We start from the raw sequence: 14,391 nt of genomic DNA, 5'->3' as shown, positions 1-14,391 counted from the left end.
CAGAGACAACATGAGAGAGAGGAGGACGAGAGGGGAAGGCAGGAAGAACTGCCTCTTCCAGAGAAAAAAGCTGTGCAAGCTAACCGTGGCCCAGGTCTTCAGAGGAAATCTCTAAAATGGTTACTGAGGCCTGCATGAGTTCTTTGGATTACCTTTGTATTTAGAGAGTTCCACTGAGGAAGATGTGCTCTCTGATTTTCATTAAATAAAAAGTGAGTCTTGCTGCTGAAGACGAATATACAAGGGAAGTTGCTGCTTCTCTGCAAATGTTTAAAGTTGTTTTCCTGTGCCCTGTAACAGAGGCATATACCAAAATACGCATTTTAGATGCAATATTCCAAGGTTGTCATTTTTTAATTCATTTAATGAACATGTTTGTATATGAACACTTCTGTAATAATATGTGAACACATATCACATATGAACGCTTCTGTAATACAGAAAATTAAGAAGTCTGTAGGAGTTGTTAACTGAGGACGTTTCTCTGTCATATTAGCTCAAGTTTAGCCAAGTTGAACCTAAGAATTTGTCTTCCTTATAATTCAATTTCCCAGCATCGTAGGGGAGTACAAGTTAGTTCTAAAGCTGTGTTTTATGATTAAAACATAGCAAGAAGTCACTTTGTTGATTACTTGTGCTCTGTATACATCTATTTGATTGACTTGTTGAGCAAATGCACTGAACAAGCTTTATGCCTGCCTCACCGTAACATTTCATAAACATTTCAGAATTTTGATGCAGCAAATACTATTTTCTGCTAGGTATACATACCTTAAATTATGTTTACAATGCATATGAAAGCCAATCAATTTCAAGTTATTGTACTGTTTAATGAGTCATTAAGACTACAACAAATGTTCAACTCTGCATAATGTATTACTTTGCTCTAATTTGTGCTTGAACAATGCAAATAGGCTGGGCATTTTTACATTTTTTTATTGTAGCAAATTAATGCAGAGTTGCAAGTTTTAAAAAAAAGTAGCTTAAAATAATAAGTCAAATTCATTGAAAATTAAGTGCAAATTTTATTTTGTTTTGTAGCTTGGGCTGCTCTTTAAGAGCTGATTTTACAAATAAATGCATGGACATGACTCCTTTAGAGAGGATTTGGATTCTTTCCTATACTGGGAAGAAATGTGCTTTTATGTAAAAATGAAATCGTGTTTCTTATTGTCAAGAAAAAGGGGAAAATATAATTTTGACAACTTTAACTAGGAGAAAAATGCCTATGACTGAGTAATTTGATCTCTTTTACAACAGACATTACAGTATGATGTGCATCTGGAAAGAACACTCAGTACTTCACCACCAGATTGTTCAAAGGGGGAATGTTATGTGGCTAACTTACTGCAAGGTTTCATTCTCATACCTGAACTTTATTGTCAGGTGTAGGTAGCGGCAATGAAGGTGGACGAGGCAAAGCTGGAGCTAAACTATTCCAGGATTTCCAGATGTTGAGCAGAATCTGGACTCACCCCTGGTGTTTGCAGCTGGACTATATTAGCAAAGAAAATAAGGTAAATTAGATGTATTAAAATACTCTCTATTGAGACATTTTTCAAACAAGCTATGCTAAATGCTAGGTAAAATTTCATCAAATTAATGGAAACCTTTGGTGTGGGGTAATCGTGCCGCTGGTTTTGTCGTATTTTTAGTTTCTGGATATGTTGTCACTCTTTAAACATTTTGAAAGGCCATGCTGTTGTAGAGCTTAACATTCTTCAAATGAAGAATAAGCAGATGGCTAGAGGTTTAATAAGAGCTTCTGGATGAGCATAATTAATAAAATTTCTGTTTTTTTCTCTTTTGAGGGCTATTTTGATGAAGACAGTCTGGATGACTTCATAGCTTCAGATTCTGATGAAACTTCAATGAGTTTAAGCTCTGATGATTATGCAAAGTAATTGAGCTTTTATTTGTTGTTTGTTGTTGGATTTATTTCCCTAATAGAACTTACGTGATTTCTATAAAGTAAAAGGTTTTATATATATGTGTGTATATATATATATCTCTGTTAGAATATATCCTCTAGCAATATGATCTTAAAAAATAATAATGGGATGTACGATGTTATCTTCATAGGAAAAAAAAATCCAAGGGGAAAAAAGTGAAGAAAGAGTGTAGCTCAAGTGGGAGTGGCAGTGATAATGATGTAGAAGTCATCAAAGTCTGGAATTCAAGATCTCGTGGAGGTGGAGAAGGAAATGCAGAAGAACTTGTAAACAATCCTCCGTCTGTTACAAAATCAGATGAAGGTGAGTATAGTATACAAGTAAATCAAATACGATGCAGCTTGACATTTGGAAAATGTGTTTTGAGAGTGCTGCTGTCAAGAGTTCTGCTTTGTTGCAAAACAGCAAATTTCTTAAATCCGTGAAGTGCTTCTATGCTCACAGTTCCTGCTGTTCCTAATAATCTCCTACAGGAAAAATAAAGGGCATCAATTTAGAAGTGAGGGGTCTTGTGACAGAGAAGCTGAACAAATACTTTAATTCATAAGTACAAAACAGTGTAAGGTTAACAGAGAACTATGATGCTTTTCATCTTTATTTTAGGATGTTGATGAAAGATGAATGGAATGATTAATAGATATGTATGCCCTTTTTTGTTGCACCTGGAATTTGAAATAAATAACTAAGCAAGCAGGTATAATGCAGAGGCATAAGAAACCTTTTTAAAGACTTGTTATTCAAGCTATGTATATCTATATATTTGATTTTCTTTTATTTTTCCTTTAATAATCTACTTCTAACATTGTATCTAATATCATAAAGCTATTTTTCTGGCACTATCATTTATCATGTGTTTAACAGATATATCAATGCCTAATCACCTTCCCTAAATAAGTATTTTTAGGGGGAGAGAATTTATTTTTTGTCCCCTATTCCTACAGCAGAGATATCAAAAATGGGTGAGGGGGAGAGAATGAGTGTGTGTGCATAAAATACATACATGTACAGATTAAGTGTATTAAATTCATTACTAACATTACAGGAAGCATGAGTTTCTGTCTGTGGAGCACTGAAATTTTTACATCTCTCTCATGCAATCTTGTTCAATTTAATGTAGGTAGCAAATTTCTAAACAGACATTTGATGCTGTATCAGATGAGGTTTGGGGGCAAACTTGGTATTTCATTTCAGCTGTTGAAGGCCTTTCTGCAAAGTTTAGGGGTGAGGATAGAAATAGGTGGTGTGCATAAGATTTTCCTATGTCACGTCAGACTAAATCTCTTAACTTGTTCATTGTTCAGTCTGGTATTGAAAAATACGTTCTTTAAAAGCTTGTGTGAAAGAGGGCTCAACTGTGAATTTTGTCAAGATCGGTTCTATCTTGCACCTGAAATTTATCGGTGTGTCACAATTGATTTGCTGTGCATAGTCTTCAAACGTAAGCATTTTGAATTATTCATGAGATAGAACAGTTTTCTCCTATGTAAGTAAATATTTCAGTAAGATACAAGTTTTTATGTGAAAAAACATAGCATTAATAAATCTAATCAATTTTTATCACTCTAATGCAAAGAAGGTTAAATTGCAATGTCATAAAAAGAAATTAAGTAATGCAAATAAAGATCATTCGTGGTTCTTGTCTGCCATTCTGGTTCTGATTACAGTGCTGAATATAAGCTTTTTCTGGTTGAATTCAGCTCTGTCTCAGAGTAGACATAATGCAAATATCATTAAAGATCAGCATGGTTGGTGTCTGACACTCTTGAGTGATGATTTAAACCCAGAAGGACTTGGTGTTGCTAGTTATTTTGGTGTAGTTTTCAGTGAGAAACTGTACTTTATAGTTCTAGTATTTTTATATTTCTAGGAGTCAAATTAACAACAATAAAGAAAAAAGTTAATTTAATTTCTAAGATGGTGACATGTTAAAAATGGGATTGTTTTCATGTATGTGTTCTGCAGCTGTTGTTATTCCAGTGGTGTGTTAGCAGATCAGCAGGCAAGAAGCTTTCCTAAAGAACTTTGCAGAAAAGCAGAATATACTGGTGGAATCTCTTTTTTCTTCAATTGTAAATTAATAAAAAGGGGGGAAAAAGTTACAATTTTTCCCCCGTATGTACTAATGTTGTCTTCTAAAATAGATTAGGAAAAAGATTCTAAATCTGAGCATAACAAAAGAGGAGATGGTTTATGTTTTGTCTTGAAAACCAATATTATATGTAGCATTTGAAAGCTTTCTTCTGAGAGTTCATCTTGATAGACAACCTAGGTGTAACCCAAAAGACCATTCTCTTTCTAGGAATTTCAGATGTTTGTTTCAGATTCAAAATCACTTTGTGAAAAGCTTCTTTTTAATTGCTGGAACATGATTGAGTTTTCAAAGACGCGTATTTGTTGGAAACAAAGCTGTTGAAAAATACTCATGGGGAAAAGCTGCAGATAGTAGAACTATTTTTCTAAATGTTCTGCAACATAAAGACATTTCAAAGCATTTTAATGGACACAATGCCTTTATCTCTGAGTTTTTGTTTGTGTTTTTTATAGGTAAAGCTACATCTTCTTCAAATCCTGGTAGCCCAGCTCCAGACTGGTACAAAGATTTCGTCACTGATGCAGATGCTGAAGTGTTGGAACATTCTGGGAAAATGGTGCTTCTCTTTGAAATTCTTCGAATGGCAGAGGAGCTTGGGGACAAAGTGTAAGTCAGTTTTAGAAGCATTTTCAGCAATCTTACAAATACATCAGTCTGTTAGTGTTCTTCATTCAGTCTTTATAATGCTGTAGCTCAGGTTTTTGAACCAAATGTGTGTGCTCTTTTTATGGGAGAGTTTTCCCATACACGTACTCCACCAAAGCCCCTTGCTGTATCTAGGTGGATTGTTCATTTCAAAGGTTTTATCAGAGTGAACAAGGGAGAAAAGTAAAGCAGTACAATATTTAAAATAACCTCAGAGGTTAATGTTGTGGTTTTGTGTTTCTGTTTTCAGCCTAGTATTTAGCCAATCACTAATATCACTGGATTTGATAGAAGATTTTCTGGAGCTGGCCAACAGGGAGAAAACTGACAAAGATAAGGCTCCTATTTATAAAGGTGAGTGTCAGCTTGGACAGTTACAAAGCTAAGAACTCTCTTACAAGTCTCTATTTGGTCCGAAGGGAATGGAGTTAAAATAATTGTTTGCATGAGAAGCATTGTGTGCTCTCTGCCATTCCCGAAGCTGGCAGGACTTCTGTTCTACTCTGCAGGAGGTCTGTGCTATCCCATTATGGACTCTTGCTTCTGATTTCATTCTGTATCATCTGTGCTTAATGTAGCCTAAGCAGATTAAATGTTCATCATCCAAAATTGAGAGAAGGCATTTTATTAAATTCTGTACAGAAGTGATGTTGTATGCTCATGCATGGCAAATTCTGATGCTTCCTACTGGGAGAGAGATAATGAAGGAAAATTACACTATTTTGAAGTGGTGTGTCTTGATGTTGAATGCGAAATGTGAATTTAGGCTTTATGTATACTGCAGCAGATTGTTTTATGGATTCTGTAAAGAGAGCAATGTATTGAATTAATCATTATCCTAGTGATGCTTGAATGGCGAGGAATTTGTCACCAGCCAGATGTGTCCTCTGTGCAGGATGTTTCTTTTGTTTCCTCTGTGTGGCCCTCCCAGAGCTCTTGATGATGCAGTTAATTTTTATGTGAAGTTCCAGTGCTCAGTGTGTGTGGATTGAAGAATTTCTTTGAATCTGTCATTCCTTTCAAATATCTCATTTCTAAGTATAAACATGTTGAACAGTTGCATAAGAGAAATGTGGCTTAGTGGTATCAACACGGTAGTTAGATGAAGATCTCCAGTGTCTCTCTGATTTATTGTTCCCACGTGCTGCTTTCCTTAGCTTCTGAATATTTGTTATCTTCAAATATTATAAGCTGTCTTTTTTTCAGGTTTCTGCCTTTAGTTGGAGATAATTTTTAAGGCCTTTTTTTCTGGTTTTAATAGTTCTTTCAATAAGCAATTAGACTGTATTTTATATATGTGTGCGTTTATATATTCCAGGCACGACTCAAAAATCTGTTTCTCATAATTGACTGTATGAAGCAGTGTTGTCTCCTAAAAATGCTGTTTTCTTTATAACTGATGGCACAGTGGGGTTCATTTTGTGGATATGTACCTTGATAGTCAAGAAAATGAAAGGCTACTTCTGAATTCAGGAGAGAAGAATCTTCTATATAATTTTTTTTCATCTGGCAAGAAATAGCCATAAGTCACAGTATATTTAAGCTCAAACAGCTGTTCTGAATTCAGTTCCAAAATGGTTAGACCTTGACTTTTGAAATCTCCTTTTGAGTATTTACTTATGGATGCTATTTGTATGGGAGAGACTGTTATGTTAATTAAAAATATGAAATTATGGAGATCAATTAGTAAAGCAACTAGTAGTATAATACTTGAAGATTAGATGTAGTTACTTTTAAAAAGTAACCTTATCTCCAAACATCTCTATACAAATGTGGATATAGAAGTAGAATTGGTTAGAAATCAGAGGAACCATCCAAAAAAGCTAAGGTCTTCTCAAATACTTCATCTAAATTTTAACCTTGAAACATAGCTTGATTATAACTTCACATCTTGAAATTCCAATCTTTATAAAGCTGCTTTAAGGAGTTTCATTTAATAACAGTTGTTAATTTTTACAAGATTAAACTCTTAAGGAGAAAAGGGTAGTGATAGACGTTGGATGCTTTTGTCAAAGTAAAGTGCTATTGACATTTAGTCTACTTTTCGAATTGTTTTAGACAGAATTGGTTTAGGGTTGTAGGAGCATTATTCTTACAGATGCAGTTGACATTATATTCTCTCATGTTACGTTTTACATTTTATTATACAATCCTCACTATATAATCTGAAGGCATGCCTGTGGAAAACCCCTGAATTCTCCCAAAATATTTTCTATCCTGGATTTTCTGTCTTGAATAACCTGTAGTCTTTTCCCATTGTTCTAAGTTGTCAGAGTAGCATACTTCATGTTCCATGTTTGCTTTTGTACTATTTTGAGAGTTGTTTATATCCAGCATTATCAGTCTGGTTACTTACATAATAGACATTTTAATAATTTGACTCTTAACATTTTTAGGTGAAGGAAAATGGTTCAGAAACATTGATTACTATCGCTTAGATGGCTCAACTACAGCTCAGTCAAGAAAGAAATGGGCTGAAGAATTTAATGATGAAACTAATGTGAGGTGAGATCTCTTCTGATAGACGTGTTGATTTTCCCTCTTTGTTCCACGTTTCTTTGTTACTTGTATTAGTTTATTGACCTATTAACATTGTGCGAATAAAGCATCACAGTGCTGCCAAATACAGGACTGCTTCATATAGTAGTTTTAGGCAGTTATTGTTGTTTGTCCCCACTCCTCAGTGTGTATATTTTATTTCGATGCTTGTGGCTCAATTGCATATTACTATTTATTTGTGGCTGGAGCTTCTTTGTCTGCAGAGATGAGCTGTTTCTTTTGTTCTATCCTTGCAGTTCAGTTTGTTTTTTAATTTCAGCTGAAGTGGTTCTTCCATGTTAGAGAAGGAACTAAGAATAAATAGACTTGGGATTTCTATCCGTTTTGCCTGTTTATCCTCTAGCAGTTTCCATGCCTTGGGTCAGAGAGGTTTCGCAGGTTATCTAGCAATGCTGCTACAACAGGCAAATGCTGTTTGGTAGCAAAGTTGGCTTTTAACCTGGCATGGGTGTACTTCACTAGTCTTTCTAAGTCAGTTCAAACATGAAGATGAAAAGTGATAAAATATGCTTTTAGTATTGTAAATACGCTTTCTTCACCATTTATAAGTCTGCTAGGTGCATTTTATAAAAGTGTAATACCTACGTTTTGGTACTGTTCTGATTGTTTTCCAAATATTATTCCAGTAGCACAACAGTAAATAGATCGTTTTGTAGTAGAAGGAAAAGACATTTCTATATAAACAGACATTTTGTTAATTCTAATAATATACTAACCATACTAGTCTCTCAGTTGACATTGTTTCAATATATAAAAATATATATTTAATACATTTCCAAAATATTAAAAAATTGCAACTTTTCTCTGTTCCAGAGGCCGCTTGTTTATTATCTCCACTAAAGCAGGCTCCCTTGGAATTAATCTTGTGGCTGCTAATAGAGTAATCATCTTTGATGCTTCTTGGAACCCATCGTATGATATCCAGAGTATTTTCAGGGTTTACCGCTTTGGGCAGAACAAACCTGTGTTTGTGTACAGGTTTTTGGCTCAGGTAGGTTTCTGTGTGATTTTTTTGTGATATTCTGGTTCTGCAGTCAAATTTGTAAACTGTAACTGTTTGGACTTCTGCTGAGGTCCGTAGTGGTCCACACTGATCCAGTCATCTTCAAGCTTTAATCTGATAGCAGTATTTGTCCCAAAATCACTGAAAAAAATCTTGAAGGAAATGGTGGTAAAATAAATAAATAAATTGCAAAATAATAATTAAAAAAAAACAACACTGAAATTATTTGCTGTTAAGCCCACTTCATCTGGCACTTTGTATTTCACAAATCCTGGAATTCTAGCAGGGATTCACACATTCAGACTCGGAATATTATTTACTGCTTTAATTTGTACATTACGAAAAATTCTTAATTGTATAGACCACATAGAGGATGGCTGTCATTTGTCAGTAGCCTTGCTGAATGTGACTGACTTCTACAGACCCCTTAAAACTGGTCTCTGGGTCATTGAAAATCCAAATGGAATGAAGATGCTGGTAGCTAAAGATTTTTTTTTTCTATAAAAAGGCATGCAATCATGATTTGAAAACCTGTATCAGAGCCCAAAGATCTGTAATGATTCCGATGGTCACCGATCTATCCTCTTTATAAGTAATAATGCCATTACTTCTGACAGGTAGTGTCTTGCTTCATCTCCTAGTTCTGAGGTTTTCACAGGACAAACTGAAGACTTTTTTTTCCCTAGTAACAGTAATTAACTCATGATCAAATCATTATTCACTTGCCAACTTAAATAGATCACTTTTTGTAACATGTTACTGTCAGACATGGATTTTTTTTCTTCAGGCTTCAGTCTGTTTTTCTCTACGTGCACTTTTGAACTGTTGGTATCCTTTTTAAGTTGCAGTGTTTAGAACAAGCTGTGCTGTTCTCATACTTTTCGTAGTTGTCATCTTTTTTTTTAAATATGTAATTTTCCTTTTTTCATCAAAGATCTAGTTTGTTCGTACCCAGCTGTGATGAATTAGACTTGACTGCTTCCCTTGCCCTGTCCTTCCCACTCCAGTGACTTGGTATCTGTTTTCCTTTTTTATGGGCTGCCCAAAGCAGCAAAATGTACAAAAAAGGTACATACTGTGGAAATTAACATTTTTGTCATAATTATACTTCGGGAAATAAAGCAAAACCTGATCTCTTCAGGCCACTGCTGATAACATGTTTCTTACACTTAGTCAACAACTAGATGACCTCTGTCGCTTACACAATGCACGCTACTTTTTATTCATTTCCAGGAGGGTTTTGTTCTTTTGTTTGTTTGTTGGTTTGTTTTTTTTTCCCTTCAGCAAACAGTGAAGTATTTTCAGGTTTCTTCATTGTTTTCAGGTTACTTTGTAGATAAGGAGCACAGAAAAAAGGGAAATAGAGCACTGTTTTGTTGTTGTTCTTGCTCTTCTCTGTCTGTTAGTTTTTTCCTATGTAACAGAAGGTCGGTTTTGTGTAAAAGTGAATAACTGTGTTTTCTAGGGAACGATGGAAGATAAGATCTATGATCGACAGGTAACAAAGCAGTCGCTGTCTTTCCGGGTTGTTGACCAACAGCAAGTTGAACGTCATTTCACTATGAATGAGCTCACAGAGCTGTATACCTTTGAGCCAGATTTGCTGGATGACCCTAATTCAGAAAAGAAAAAGAAGAGAGATACACCGATGCTGCCTAAAGTAAGTTGATGCAGATCACTGGGAATTATATTCTATAAAGAAACTTACATCTTTTGAAGGATGTGGGGTATTCGATCTTGCAAGGAGAAGTGCTGTATTTTTTACTTTGAAAGTGGTAGATTGCAGATAACGCAATAAAACGTGTGATCAATATCATGGATGCTCTAATGCCCTTCAGTCTAATTGGCAGTTTAAGAAAAAGATCTTCAGTTAAAAGACAGAGTTTTTAAATTAGAACAAACAGAACCTGGGAAGCCAAGATGAATGCGTAAGTGGGTGCTGGTGACACCTAGCATTACCTCAGTTAGTGATAACAAAACTATCAGGAGATGCTGGGCTTCAGGGTCTGTTTTTTATTTCCCTAGGTAAGACTTTGAGTCAAATTAATCCATGATCTCTTTTGCCAAGCCTTTTTGTGTGTTTTTTTTTTTTTTTTTAGTTGTTTATTACTGTCTTCTTGTAGGGACCATTAATAGAAATACAGTAGAGATAGGGAAAGAGATATTTATTGTTTAAGTGAAGAAAAATTGGACAAGCTAAGGGTTTTAATGTGTTTTTAGTGTTGTCAGTACTAGCAGAGACCAGTGACATTTTTGTTCCTTTTGCAGACGGTCATTTACTGCACATGGTGAGAGCGCTGACGTTCTGTGCTCTGGGGTAATACAAAGTAGTGACTTCTAAGATCACAGTAGTTTGTTTTCACGGAGGCTTGCCCTAATCTATTTGTAGTGGCTGTGACATGTAGTAGTGGTTCATTGTAGTGGTTTATTGGCTACGTAGTAATGTCTCAGTATCCTGTGCAGTTCTTGGGGAACCAAAAAATTTATGAACTTAATTTGAAAGTATAAACTGTAACTTTTATTCCTGCCTGTGAAGTTCAGGGGAAAGAATGATCAGATCGTTTATTTTACTTTCCTTTTCCAAGTCAGTTTATATTTAAGGTTAGTCTAAGGTTTGTACTTCATCTATTTTATATTTTTTGTGTTAGGTGTTGTTCACATACACTAATGTAATGTGGCCTGCCAAAGGCTAATCGATTAATAACTTGTGCAGTTGTCTTTAGCTTACCAGGTGAATAGCTAGTAAATAGTAACAAGTAAACGTACAGCTTGTAGCTAATTACCTGATTACATCTCTGAGCTGTTAGCTTTAGGTCATTACACACTGTCTGGGTGTGGAGAAGGAGGTTTCCTAGTTTGTACATCTATTAATTTTCAAGGAAAAATGGTATGCTTTTCATTCGAAACTGTTTGTAGGCCACTGTAATATAATAAATTGCGGTTGAGCATCACACTGGCATTCTTAATATTTAGGCCTTTGTCTGAAATGGAGTTTATTTGACCACCTACAGTGTCCATGCAGCTGTCAGGGGGATTTAGGAAGCAGTAGCCCTATAAAGCGTTAGTCGCTGTTACGCATGCATTTAAAACCCTTGAAAACAATCTTTAATGACTGTATCTAAGCTCTTTTTCTTACGGTGTTTCACATTGTAAGCAGTAAATTGTAGATAACAGATTCAATTTTTACTATTTTGTAAATTTACAAATTCGTTTTTTTACCTCCTAAAACATGTTCCTTTAGTTTAATTAATAGTACTTACTTAATTCCATTTAGCCATCAACATGTGGTTCATATAAGTGAAGTTGAATACAAAGCTTTAACCACGTCCCTGGCTAGAAGTGAAGCAGATCTGTGTATAGGAACTCTGCGTGGTTCTTTTTCATAGCTTTAGCAAATGGTATTGAACAGGATTATTATTATTAAGATGTGCATCTTCGTGCACACTTTTAATCTGTTTTGTTTTCATTTGATGGTTGAAAGGGCTCTAAATCAGATAGATTCATCTTATTTTAGCAGTTTCTGTATTTATTTGTTGGAAGCAGGCTTTTGTATTCCTGATTCTGATTCCACAGAATGTGGAAGGCTAGCAGTTAGTTTAGCCCCTAAATAATCTTTTCCCTTTCTTTGTGTCCCCGAATTAGGCTTGGGTCTGCGATAGTGAGGAAGAATCCTGCGGGATGCTGAGCTCCCTCAGTTCCTGCTGAATTGGGGAAGTGGGAGGTGAGGTGTGAAGGTGGCACAGGAAGTAACGTAACTTCTGGTAGCTGGGAGCAGTGTTGCCTGTAGCATGCGTGGTAGCCAGTGTTTTCACGTGTCTTTGGGCTGCTTGTGGTGAAATGATGTTAAATTGTTAGTGGGGAAAGATGTGTCTCAGGAGTGTTAATAATGTCGGTAGCTGTCATTGCACAAAGTATTACTTGTGGTTTGGGATTGGACCAGGCAGTCTGAGGGCAGGAGTGCAATCTGTCCTGCAAGGGCATCATACACGCGTGAGCAGCAGCTTAATCTAATTAGCGATTCCTGGATAGTTCATCCAAGAAGAAATGCAATAGGAACGTTTAGGGTGCCTGGGTGACTAGTGCCAAGGTAGTAAACTGTTGCAAAGTAATTTATGTCACAGAACTTTTTGTTTGTTTCTTATATTTACTATAAAAAATGTAAAGACAAAACTCTTTCCCCTTAACTATTTTGATTATCCCAATTTTTATTATTTTGGCTGTGTGTCTTCTCAGCTGATTGGGATCTGTTATTTTCATTTTATCCACAGTCAGGTTCTTGCTTTGCACACAGGTGAGCTAGCGCAGCAGTTGCAGCGGTTTGTTTCTTGATCCCTGTGTTCTGTTTAACTGAATGGTGGCTCATACCTTATTTACAATATCATTTGTTTAACTTCTGTTTCATTTACCTATTTCTTTTGCTCTGTCCAATTCTCTAGAAGTTCTACATAAACAACGAAAAGCAAGTACCAGCTGTAGAAAACATTGCAGTGGATGGTATAAATATCAAAATCATGTAATCTTACTCATCCAGAAAGCTCACTATTCCTTATTTCAGTGGAATTAGAGCAGAGATGCATGACTTACCTTTATAATAATAATTTTTTTAATGATTTGATGAATTTAACACTGCATTTGTTGCATTTTTTGGAGAGAAAACAGTTGATTATAAAGACTGATATGCTTTCAGAAGCATTTTATTGTAACAGCCCTTAATTGCACAGCAACTGGAGTTTAAAACTTCACTTAAGATGCTTTCTTTGTGCTAAGTTCAGCATGCCCTGCCTGATCTCTGCAGCTTTCAGCTGGAGGCAGAGGCCACTAAAACTTCACCTGAATTACCCTTTTCCAGCATTGAGCTGCCTGCTCCTCACGTAAAAAGACTGAGCTGTTCCTTTATAATTATCAGCAAAGCCAAGTAGGAATTGAGGCTAAAAGAAGGCTTTTGTTTTGCTTTTTACAGGTTTTACGTATACATTTGTCTTGTCTTCAGGCCTCTTCGTCTCTTTTACATCTCCAAAGCGTAGTCTCTTAACAAGGAACGATAACATTGTGTAGCTCTACTCTTGTGGAGGCAGCAAGATCGGGGGTTACCCTTGTAATCCATAGCCTTGGTGTGAAGTGCACAATAAAAGCACCTAAACATAATAAAATCATCAAGTAGAGATACAGCTAGGATCTGGAGAACAGGTTCCTCACAATATGGATGCATAAGTACTTGAAAACGTGCTTTGAAGGGTTCAATTCCAAAATGCATGTTCTTTAGAGGGAATTATAAATAAGAATTAGGTGACGTGTTTTCCATCTTTCCTCTGATTGTCTAAGCATAAATGTGGAAAACCCTAGAGAAATAAGTTTTCTGCGGATTGTCTGCTAAGTCACCTTACTTCTTGACTTCAGCGAAGCCACCTTTTAGAAGGTCAGCAGTCAGGAATCGTGTGCTGAGGAGGAGTGGTTCAGAGCTGAGCATTAGGGTTGCTCTTGGAACTTGTAGATTTGACACGCTTTCCAGCAGCTTTGATGTAAGAAAAAATATTTTTAATTCATTTCTTACTAAAAAATTAGGAGAATTCATTGTGGATTGTTTTAAAAGAAAGAAGTAAAGCCTTAATGTGAGTGAAGAAACGAGTGCTACTTGATTTTCAAAATACGTCCTTGAGAATTCCTTTATGCAATAATCCCAAGTTTCAGTCAAAGAAGGGTTTTCTTAGAAAATGTTGTTAATAGGTGGGGGTGGAGGGGAAGATGCTGAATGTTGCTATTTTATATGAAAAGCCACATGGCAAACGTGGAATATGTAGGTTTTCCTGGAAGCTTATCAAAGTTTCATGTCAAGTTTTAATTTTAGCAGCAGTTTTCCGCACACTGCAGTCTGAGCAAGACCTGCAGGTTTCCCGGGAGCACTAAGAGCCAGTGTACGCCCCTCTCGGGGGAAAAGGCGTGCTGCACTACAACAGTAACTTCACAGTGCCATTTCTCTGCCCTTAGCCCTCTGAAAATCCTGCTACGTCTTGAAGAATGTAAATACTTGGTTTCAACACAGTATTTTTAGCATGAATGCTATTCACCTGAATTATTAAATTAGTCTTAAATTCCACTGCTTGAAAGTACATTTCATTCATCCGCTGTCCCTGCAGATTTGA

General features: G+C 35.9%; 1 protein-coding gene across 6 annotated transcripts in view; it reads left to right on the top strand.

The window, feature by feature from the left end:
- The window catches only part of ATRX (ATRX chromatin remodeler), an 86,106-nt gene that overhangs the window by 61,596 nt on the left and 10,119 nt on the right, over nt 1-14,391 (top strand). For all 6 annotated transcript variants that reach the window (XM_080553919.1, XM_080553916.1, XM_080553915.1 and 3 more), the window contains 8 exons: nt 1,387-1,517; nt 1,812-1,900; nt 2,083-2,255; nt 4,497-4,650; nt 4,940-5,043; nt 7,086-7,194; nt 8,062-8,239; nt 9,717-9,911. In XM_080553919.1, coding sequence (XP_080410045.1) covers nt 1,387-1,517; nt 1,812-1,900; nt 2,083-2,255; nt 4,497-4,650; nt 4,940-5,043; nt 7,086-7,194; nt 8,062-8,239; nt 9,717-9,911 — 1,133 coding nt within the window. The remainder of the gene's footprint in view (nt 1-1,386; nt 1,518-1,811; nt 1,901-2,082; nt 2,256-4,496; nt 4,651-4,939; nt 5,044-7,085; nt 7,195-8,061; nt 8,240-9,716; nt 9,912-14,391) is intronic.

This window comes from Anser brachyrhynchus (genome assembly GCF_964034855.1).
Source record: "Anser brachyrhynchus genome assembly, chromosome: 13".
Lineage (NCBI taxonomy): Eukaryota > Metazoa > Chordata > Aves > Anseriformes > Anatidae > Anser > Anser brachyrhynchus.
The sequence above is the reverse complement of the archived record's forward strand: the minus strand, read 5'-3'. Positions and strand labels throughout refer to the sequence as shown.